At 41.5% G+C, this 10,707-nt stretch overlaps 1 protein-coding gene across 1 annotated transcript in view; it reads right to left on the bottom strand.

Moving 5' to 3' along the window:
- Nucleotides 1–10,707, bottom strand: part of LOC117181351 — a 36,032-nt gene that overhangs the window by 1,707 nt on the left and 23,618 nt on the right. Inside the window, exon 3 of the mRNA XM_033373923.1 lies at nucleotides 7,886–8,530. Within this exon, the coding sequence (XP_033229814.1) occupies nucleotides 7,886–8,530 (645 nt within the window). The remainder of the gene's footprint in view (nucleotides 1–7,885; nucleotides 8,531–10,707) is intronic.

Consider the following 10,707-nt stretch of genomic DNA (forward strand, 5'->3'; position numbering starts at 1 on the left):
AACATATATAAGTTGCCTTATAAAATAAATATAAAATAATAATTGCTTTTTGAAGTATTTGTAAGTGTGTCCCGAGAAAAGGAAAGTTGAGATGGAGAATCTCTGTGCGGTGAAAGCGACGCTTGAACCGTGGAAACTTTCCACACACATCCAAGGTCGCTATTCACGTACGTCGAGTCTGAGACTGGCACTCAGGTACCTACGAATAACAGGGTGACCAAAGCAAGCTCGTCAAGGGAGAGTTGGGAAACTTGAATATTTGAAAGGAAAATTCCAAACCCATGGTTCTCAAATTCAGAGTTTCACAGCTCTCCCCTTTTTATACATTAGGATGTATATCAATTCGCCCCCCTTTCGAATAGAGTCTTGCTTTAGTCTTGTTGTGACTTACATATTTATTTACAGAATTTACATTGGTCGAACGCGGTTGGGCACCTTACGCTTGTAAGGTCGGGCATCCGGATAATTCGCTAGACGCCTACGGCGAAGTTTGTAACGCCCGCTGGCATTGTCAGGGTCCTCTCTCGAGGCATCAATGAAGAGGATCTATCTATCTAATCTATCTAATCCATGCAGATCCCCTATCTGTGGGCTCTTTTATGGTGACATTAGGGCCTGGTCGTGTTGAATTCGGCAATGGTGTTGGACTGGGCGGGTCTGCTGCACGTTTTTCTCGGGCTGAGACCTGTGGTGCTCGGACGAGCGTTGTTAAGTATGGCTCCGCACCAGTCATTGAGGTAGGTTGTGACTCTGCTTGCGGACGCTGCAGACCCGACGGGCCTGGTGCATGGATGTCTTCGGCTGGGACCTGTGAGGCCCGTACGAGCGTTTTTGAGCATGGCTCCGCGCCAATGCTAGTGGTAGGTCGTGTCTCAGCTAGCGGACGCTGCAGACCCGACGGGGCTGGTGCATGGATGTCTTCGGCTAGGACCTGTGAGGCTCGGACGAGTGTTTTTGAGCATTGCTCCGCGCCAATGCTAGTGGTAGTAGCTCCGTCTGGAGCTGGTGGTGGTTAGCTTTCTTCGTTGGGGCTCGGGGAAGGTTCTTCCGTGTGAGGCGGCTCCTCGCTGACCTCGCTAATCCGTTGATAATTGTAGTGGCCCTCGGGTGCTGGCCAAAGATCCTTTCCGTGAACCTTCTGTTGTCGCCCATCTTTATGAATCCAGTAGGAGCCTCCGGAGACGTGATGAGTGATCTGGTAGGTTCCAATCCGACGGTGGTCTAGAGCGGCATTGTATTCCTCTTCCTTGTTGGAGAGATGATGGTTGGTTGTAATAACCCAATCTCCGATGGCGTATCGGGGTGCTGTCGGCTCGGCCGCGTACCTTTCTCGGTAAGTTTGTTGATGCTCCCATGCTTGGTTTTGTCGCTGTCGTCGATCCCCTGCGGGGCTAACTCCCGGTGCTGGAGGTGATGCAGTTTTTAGGCGCCATTCTTCAGTTCGTGGGATGATCTTACCCATCAGGAGATAACTAGGAGTGCTGCCAGTGGCCGCATTGTGCCGTCGGCAAAGTTCGAATAGGATCTCCGGCAGGTATCGGTCCCATGTGCGCTGAGTCTGAGGTGTGAGCCGTAATCGGAGTCCCTTCTTGACTTCCTGGTTCCGTCTCTCGGTGGGGTTAGCTCGCGGATGGTAGACTGGAGTTGTCCATAGTTCGCAGACCCAACGTTGAGTGGCTTCGGCCCATACCAGCCCGGTGAACTGAGTCCCGTTATCACTCAGGATTCGGCGGGGGTATCCCCAACGAGAGAAGACTTCTTCTTCCAGGATTTTGATTATGGAAGTTGCTGTAGCAGAGCGCATCGGGAAGGCTTCCACCCATCGGCAGAACATATCGGTGATTACTAAGAAAAGGTGTTTACTTTATTTGTGCGAGGGTAGGGGCCCATGAGGTCGACTGCTATGGCGTCCCAGGCAGTATGTGCCGACCTTGGTTTCTGGTTGTCGGGATACCTGGCGCGTACGGGTTTGCAGCATACGCATAGGTGGCAGCCTGATACGTAGCGACGGATTTCCCGGCTCATGCCGGGCCAAATGAAATACTCGCTAATGGATCGTATCGATTCCTCTGCTCCAGGGTGACCGGATAGTGGCGCCTCATGGTACTCCCATATGACGCGTTGTCGTATGGGCTTCGGCATAGGTAGCAACCAGCTCGAGTGGTTTGTAGAGATACGCCAGAAACCCTCTTGATTTCATTTATGCCTCTCGCCGAAACTGTCCTCCTGAGGACTTCGGCGTGGTGGGTCACGTAACTGGATCTACCGGTGGATGTCCTTTTCCAGGTCTGGGTCTTCCAATTGCGCGACGGATATTTCTTCGAACAGGGAAGGGGTATTGGTGAGGTACAACAATGGAGTGTTGTCCGATGACCCCTGTTGTCCACAGGAGCGTTTGGGTGGCACAATTTCGACGAGACAAGGCGTCCGGTAGCTCGTTCTCCTTCCCTGGGCAAAGTTCGATGTCGTAGGTGAATCTGCTGAGGAACACGTGCCATCTCGTGAGCTTGTCCCGTGTGTCTTTTTGTCTATCTAGCCAAGTGAGTTTTTTGCTGTCTGTGCGTAAGGTAAAACGCTGGTCTTCCAAGTAAAGCCGGAAGTGCGTAATTGCCCAGATAACGGCCAGGCATTCCTGCTCGTTGCAGTGGTATGAGGCTTCCGTTGTGGAGAACTTGACACTCGCGTAGCTCAGTATCCGACGAGGTCCATCGGGGATTTGTTGCATCAGAACCGCACCCATGCGTCAGGCGCTGGCATCGGTCTGAAGAATGAAGGGTAAAAACGGGTCTGGCCAGCTCAGGGGTTCGTGATTTCAAAAGGCCTCCTTGGCCGCTTCTAGTGCTTTCTGGGCGTCTGCGTTCCATTTATAAGGCCGCTTCGGTGAGAGAAGATCCGTCATGGCTGCTATGGTATCAGAGTAGTGCGGGACGTATTCGTGCAACCAATTCATAGTTCCTAGCAAAGATCTTAGGCCCTTGCGGGTACGAGGAGGCTCGGCATTTAGGATCGCCTGCAGATGCTTTGGCTGCGGGTGGTTTCCCTCGGATGTGACGATATGCCCGAGGTATGGAAGGCTGATTTGTCCGAATTGGCACTTTAGCGGGAAACAGGTCAATCCATAGATGGCCAATCTCTCGAGGACGAAGGCTAGATGCAGGAGGCGTTGTTCCCAGTTCTTTGAGTAGATGATGATGTCATCTAAGTATGCGATGGCGAATTTCCCCCAGTGATCGGCGAAGACATGGCGCATGAGGTTCTGAAATGTGCCAGGGGCGTTCTTCAGTCCAAACGGCATGACCCTGAACTGGTATTGTCCATCGCTGGGTGTGGTGAAAGCCGAATATTTTCGTGCCTCCGGGGCTAGAGGGATCTACCAATAACCGCTCTTGAGATCCAAGGTGTAGAAGATTCGAGCACCGCCGATATCCTTGAGGATCTCGTGAATCCGGGGTAAGCATTGTGGTTTATCTACCGTTTGCTTGTTGATACGGCGGTAATCAACGCAGAAACGAGAGTCCCCGTTTCTTTTCCCGGCCACTAGGATAGCTGAGCTGTAGGGAGAATTGGTGGGCTCGAATGTGCCGTCGGCGAGCATATCGCGCACCTGTCCGTCCAACCATACACGCTTCTATTCAGAGTAGCGCCGTGGTGGCTCCCGGAATGGGGTCGGGTCTGACAGATGAATTTAGTGCTGAACGGCCGTTGTTTGTCGCGATGGCCCTCCTTGGTGAAATGTTTGGTAATTAAGCTTCACCAGATTGTAGAACTTGTCTTGGTGCTCCGGTGGGAAGTTGTGACTCAGCTCTGGAGTAGAAACGTTGGTGTCGGGCGTCCGTGTTTCGGGGTTGAGGTATACCCGGTTCCGTTCTCGTGTTCCTAAGTAGATGCACCCCAGGCAGTGCTCGTAGATTACGCGATGTTCCTCAAACCAAGGTATTCCAAATACGACTTCGTTTTTCGAGGTTCGGACTGACGAGGAAGGTACCTGGGTAAGATTGGCCGCTGATCTCTGGTGACAACCTTATTGAACCGATTAATGGAAGGGTCGCTCCACGAGCGGCTAGGTTGGCGTATGATGGGCTGCGTTCTAAGTTTTGTATCTGAGCATCGCTAAGAATTACAGCTTGGACGAAATTGTCCGAAGAGCATAAATCGACGAAAGCCATGGCTTCCTTTCCTCCGAGACGCACGCGGAGGCGTGGGATTCGGCGTCGAGTGGTGCTGGTGATGTTTATTTCCGGGGGTCTTCAACTGGTGCTTGCTCGACGCTTTCCCGGGCCGCCGAGCTTCGCCAATTTTCCTGTAGAGAATTCCCTCGCTCCCTTCTAAGGACTGGGCAGTCTCGGTGGAAGTGGAAGTCGGGGCTGTAGTGACATGGAGGCCCTCCTCGCCGTTGTGTATCTCCTGCGGCTGGTGACCTCGGCTGCGTAGGAGTTTTCTAGGTTCTTCTCTCTTCTGCACTCTGCGCAGTTGGTCTTCGGCCTCGTCCACCTCTGCTTCCATTGCGGAATCCATGAGGTCCCCAAAGGTCCGGGGAGAGGCCGCACGGATGACTCGACTATATCTATATTTATATCTAACTATATCTTCTTCGGCTGCCGCAGGTAGTAGTCGTAGGGCCAGCAAGTATTTTTCTTGAAGAAACACTGAAGTCGGTTCCTTTTCGGTCTGCTTGCGTGAATAAAGCTGCGTGTTGAGTCGCATGACCGTGGCGTGACTAGAGTATTTTTGCCGCAGTACCTCTCCAAACTTGTGCCAGGTTAGTGAGAGGGATTTAAACATCTTCCACCACTTTGACGCAGGTTCTTCTAGCGCTTTCCCTGCCAGGCGTGTCCATTGGGACGATTCAATGCTTGACTGAGCGAAAAAGGTCTCGCAGTCCCTGAGGAAAACTTTGGGATCTTCGTGATCCTTTCCTGAGAAGTTGGGGAGGTCCAACCGTGGAGCCCTGATGGCTTTCATTAGAGCAGTCCAATCGAAGGCAGGCAGCCCATGGGCAGCGTGGGCGGCGCCGCATAAATGGGTGCGATGGCCGTCGCCGGTTGCGACACAGCAGGAACCTGTTCCGAAAGGAGCATTGACTGTTGTGGCGGCTGTGTGTCCCGATAGGAGGCTCGTGCGCGCGCTGTGAAGGAGGGACGTGAGTCGTACCGCTGCATTGTATTCGGTGACAGGCTTCTGGCCCGTTGACGGAAAGAAGCACTGGCGAAAGCTGCTCGTGGAGGTAGCGAGCGAGATGTTCGTTGTAGTGGCGGGATGCCGAGTGTCGAGTGTCGCTGAAACGCGCATCTTTATGCTTGTCGCACCGGAGCGCGCGATAACGCTTGCCGGAACGTCCCCACTCCATACGGTGGGAGCTTAGAGGGGATGAAGTTCCGCGAGTTCATCCCTTCCTGTCGTTTTTGGGGACCCGCGCGCCAATGGCGTCATTGCACGCGGGTGCTGCGTATCGGACGCGTACTCTCACCTTTCTCCGTCTCTTCCGCGTTACAATTTTCCTAAGTACTAGTGATGCGAAAAATAAAAATAGATTTAATAATGCTGACATTCCCATAGTTATGTAAAATATTAGCTTGAAATCAGGTATATAAATGTAAGGTTTAGTTCTATAAGGTATACCTGCCTATCGATTATAAAGTATTATAAACATATATAAGTTGCCTTATAAAATATATATAAAATAATCATTGCTTTTTAAAGTATTTGTAAGTGAGTCTCGAGAAAAGGAAGGTTGAGATGGAAAATCTCTGTACGGTGAAAGCGACGCTTGAACCGTGGAAACTTTCCACACCCGTCCAAGGTGGCTATTCACGTACGTCGAGCCTGAGACCGGCACTCAGGTACCTACAAATAATAGTGTGACCAAAGCAAGCTCGTCAAGGGACAGTTAGGAAACTTGAATATTTTAAAGTAAAATTCCAAACCCTTGGTTCTCAAATTCAGAGTTTCACAGCTCTCCCCTTTTTATACATTAGGATGTATATCAAGATAGAAAGATTCGTGACAACCTGTTTTTCGGATTCAGGGGGTCTCAAAGCGTGGACCTTTTGACAAAAACTAGGGAGGTCAAATTTTATACAAATCTAATATCTTCTCTGATGAGAATATAAAAATGATTTATTTGCCACGAATAATTTTTAGATAGTTCTGTTTTTAGTTTAAATCGTAAAAGAATAGCATCAAAAATATGAAAAGTTAAATTTTTCGAAACCCCACACACGAGACGAAAAGGGAATTAAAAGACGTTTTACATGATTAAAGTCAAAACTACGCATCCTATCAAAAAGTGGTTTATAACAAATTTGTAGATCTTTTTCAAATGCACAGTTTTGGTGTACTTATCTTTTACTCTATTTTGCACAGTTTGGGCGAAAAATGTAATTTTTGAATTTTTCATTATTTTGTATGCTATCAAAATTTGAATTTTTGATTTTTCAAGAAAATTCAAAAAGTTGTTATGATAATCTCATTGGGCATTCAAAAATCAACATTTTTCTTCCCTTGACTTCTTTTCATATCGCGCGTTATTTGGCATAAAATGTTCATTTAAGTGTTTTTTTGGAATTTTATAAATTCTATAACTCCGGTAATTTTTGATTTTTTGAAAAAAGTCATCAGGATAAATTGTTCGAAGTTTTGAGTACTATGAATAACCGTACAGAGACTTTTTGAATTTCGAAAAAAGTGGTCTCAAAAATATTCAAAATGTGCCCACTTTTTGAATTTTTATGCAAAATGGCTGGTTAACGAACTTGACCTTTAGTTCAGAACAATAAACGAGTGTACCAAAAGGCAATCTGAGAGATTAATTTTTTCAAAAGTTATCGTGTTCACAGACAGACATGCAGACACATTCGTGAAAACCTGTTTTTCGGATTCAAGGGGTCTCAAAACGTGGACATTTGACAAAAACTGGGGGGGGGGGGGCAAATTTTACACAAATCTAATACCTTCTCTGATGAGAATGTAAAAAAGAACGAATTTTCAACAAAATTGTTAAATCCTCAATCAAAACAGACTAATTTTTAAAAGAAGAGTAGTATTTTTAACCAAATTGTTCAATTTTCAACTGAAGAAAACGAAATGTCACCAAAACAGCTACATCGGTAAGCCAAAAAGACAAATATCCTACAAAACAGTTAAATTTCTAAATACGGAAATATGAATTTTCAACAAAAAAGTGAAATCTTCAAGTAATAATATGATTTTTTAACAAAGTAGTTCAACGTTCAACCAAATACATAGTTAAATTTTCAATTAGAAATGATCAATTTTTATTCAAACATAGAAAAGTTCAATTTTCAGTTTGAAAAATTAATTTTCTATTTAAAAAAAAGTAAAACAGTTTTAAACCAACAAATTATATCTTAAACGAATAAAATTATTTTGTAAGAAAGCAGTTCAAATTTCAACCAAGAAAGATAAACTTCAACCCAGAATTTTTATACCAAAAAAGATTAATTTTCAATTCTGAAGCACTACTAGATTGCCTAAAAAGGCGAATTTATAACAAAACCATGGAATTTTCGACAAAAAAATAAAACTTTTACAAAATAGTGGAATTTTCAAATAAAAAAGACACGTTTTTTCAAATTAATTATATGCTTCCCGAAACATGACAGGGCTGAATATCATAAAATTAAGTAGTTAGAGATAGAAGTACAGTCGAATTCTGAGATAGGGCTCCCCTAATATAGTTCTTTTGAAATTTTACGCCGCGCCGCGGGTATGGGTCAGAGGGAGGAGGTGCGTCAGGTGTGCGAAGGCATACGCGAATAAGCACGATAACGAGCTCACGTCAAGCAGCAGTGGGTTTCCGATGCCTTAAAACCGACACAGCCTCAGAGTTTCACTGTATTAAATATAATGCGTATAAAAAGCATACCTTTCAGATTGATCTGCAATATCTTGACTCGATGGTTCTTGCGATGGAAGTTCCTGTACAGTTATTGCACTTGCCGATGTAGTTATCAAATCTGAATTTGTTCTTTCCAATCGTTTAGAGCTTTCCCCTTCATTTTTACATACTGTTATTGCATTCTCCAATGCAGTTATTGCATCTGAATTTATTTTTTCCAGTCGTTTTCTTGCCTTGTATCTTTTCTGGCGTTCAGCAGCAAGTTTGCGCTTCCTTTCTTTTTTATCTTGCACACAGCTTTCCCCTTCATTTGCCAATTCGGTTATTCCATTCTCCAATGCAGTTATTGCTTCTAAATTTATTTTTTCCAATCGTTTTTTTGCCTTGTATCTTTTCTGGCGTTCAGCAGCAAGTTTGCGCTTCCTTTCTTGTTTATCTTGCTGAGAGCTTTCCCTTTCGTATGTCAATGCGTGTATTGCATTTTTTAATGCAGTTATTGTATCTGCAGGTGCAGCTATTGCATTTTTCGATGCAATTATTGCATCTGAATTTATTTTTTCTAATCTTTTTCTTGCCTTGTATCTTTGCTGGCGTTCAGCAGCAAGTTTGCGCATTCTTTCTAGTTTATCTTGTTCTGATTGAACATATACAACTAACTCCATTTGAATGGCGCTAAAAGAAACAATCATTAGCGTTTAAGAATGACCCCCCCCCCCGCTCAAACAATCAGAACGTCGGTTTTTAGCTTATTTTTCTTACTTCCTTAAAATTTTATTAATTATTATTAACACCAGGAACAAAGATATTTCGGTTCTTTGAATCCCTATGCACGTGGGGAATTCGAAAACCTCCACAAAAGATCATTCAAAATTGCAAAAAAAGCACAAAGAATTTCATAGAACCCAAATATCTTTATTCTGTTAGATAATAATAATTAATAACAATTCTAGGAGGTAAGAAAAATGAGTCTAAATGAGGCTTTTTTATTGGCTAAGCCGGGGGAATAGAGGGCACTTAATAGATGTTTCGTATATGAAGACAGACAGAGAGAAGATGGAGAGAGAGAGAGAGGTATCGCTTCTTTCAATGAATAAAAGTACATTTAAAAATGCGATAATTAGATGTTATGTGCTTGTTCTCCTTTCACATTTTTTAGCAGATAAACAGAAATGGGCAACAACAAAAATAGTTGAAATATTACTCGAATTAATTAGAAGATTTGAGAGTAGGTTTGAAATTAATAAGCTCGAGACATTTTGTTATGAAGATTATTTTTTTAGTCATAAATTTTACTATTTGGTTGAAAAGTTAACAATTTTCTTTTAAAAACATCCTTTTTAGTTGTACATTGAACTGTTTTGTTAAAAATTCATCTTTTTAGATTAAAAATTCAACTCTTTTCGTAAAACATTAAACTTTTGTTTAAAATTCATATTTTGTTGTTGATAAATCAACTGAAATATTTTTTAGATGAAAACTATTTTTCCTGAAAATTTGTCTTTTTTACTTTAAAGTTCTTATTTTTAGTAGAGATATTGCATATTTTCTGAATATTTTTGTATGAAATTCAAGTCTTTTTTTTGTTCAAAATTCCGTCTTTTTTACTTAAAAATTCATCAAATGTTTTAGTAGAATTTTCATTTTTTTCAGATAAAAATGCAACTTTTTTGTTCAAAATTAAACTATTTTATTAAAAAGGCATACTTTTTTATTGCAAGTTTTGTTTTGTCGGACATTTAAGTATTTGATAGATAATTTCCTTTTTGTTTAAAATTTACATTTTGGTGTTGAAAAATGAACTAAAATATTTTTTAGATAAAATTTTCATCTTAAAAAAAATAAAAATGTCGTTTTTTATTAAAAATTGATCCGTTTCAATATAAATTACATCTTTCTTTGATAAAAATCAGGGTAGCCGTTTTAATCGAAGAAATAAATTCCCGATCAATTCACGATTTTTTCCTGGTTCGCAAACATTTTTCAAGGTCAATGAAATTAAAAAAATATAAATCCACGTAATCATTTTCAATGCTCTAAATACAAAAATCAATCAATGAACTTTGAAATGTTCAAAATTATATAATTTTAAGAAATTTTAAACTAGAAACATTAAATATTGGAATATTGGAAAATTGCAAAATTTTTAACTAAACACTTTTTAAATTAGAAATTCAATTATTTTCTTTTTAAATAGCTTAAACAGCCTTGAAAAGCTTCAAACTTTTATTTCAAAATCTTGAGAAATCTAGAAGTTGTTTAAAATTGGTTTTAAATTTAAAATTATTTTGGAAATTTTTTCAGAACTTCGAAATATCTAAAATTTAGGATATTTAAATTAGATAAAAATCAAATTTAAAATCCCTTTTTAACATCCAATAATCAAGTTGATGTAAAGAATCCCTGAAAATAAAATCAAGAATATAACGACCAAATTTGGACATCCACCACAAAATTTTCCCATTGGAATCTGAAAAAATAAACATCTTTCTCCCCTCATTTCCGCACAAAAAAGAAAAAAATAAAAGAAAATTATTCGTCTTTACTTTGGATAAAATCTGAAAGGAGGAAAGAAAAAACCAACGTTTTGGCACTCATACAGCACCCTTATCAAGGTAAAAAAATATATTAAAATAAAATAAAAATATAAAAATAAATGAAAAAAATAAAATACAATAAAAATATAAATGAAAATAAAATAAAATAACATTTTTTGCTAGCAGTGTGCCATCGTGGCAGTGTTGCTGTTCCTGCTGGCAACAAATTTTATTTTAATTTTAATTTGCTTTTATTCTATTTTACTTTTATTTTTTATTATTATTTTTCATTTATTTATTTATTTTTTTTATTTA

The sequence above is a fragment of the Belonocnema kinseyi genome, chromosome 10, assembly GCF_010883055.1.
Source record: "Belonocnema kinseyi isolate 2016_QV_RU_SX_M_011 chromosome 10, B_treatae_v1, whole genome shotgun sequence".
Lineage (NCBI taxonomy): Eukaryota > Metazoa > Arthropoda > Insecta > Hymenoptera > Cynipidae > Belonocnema > Belonocnema kinseyi.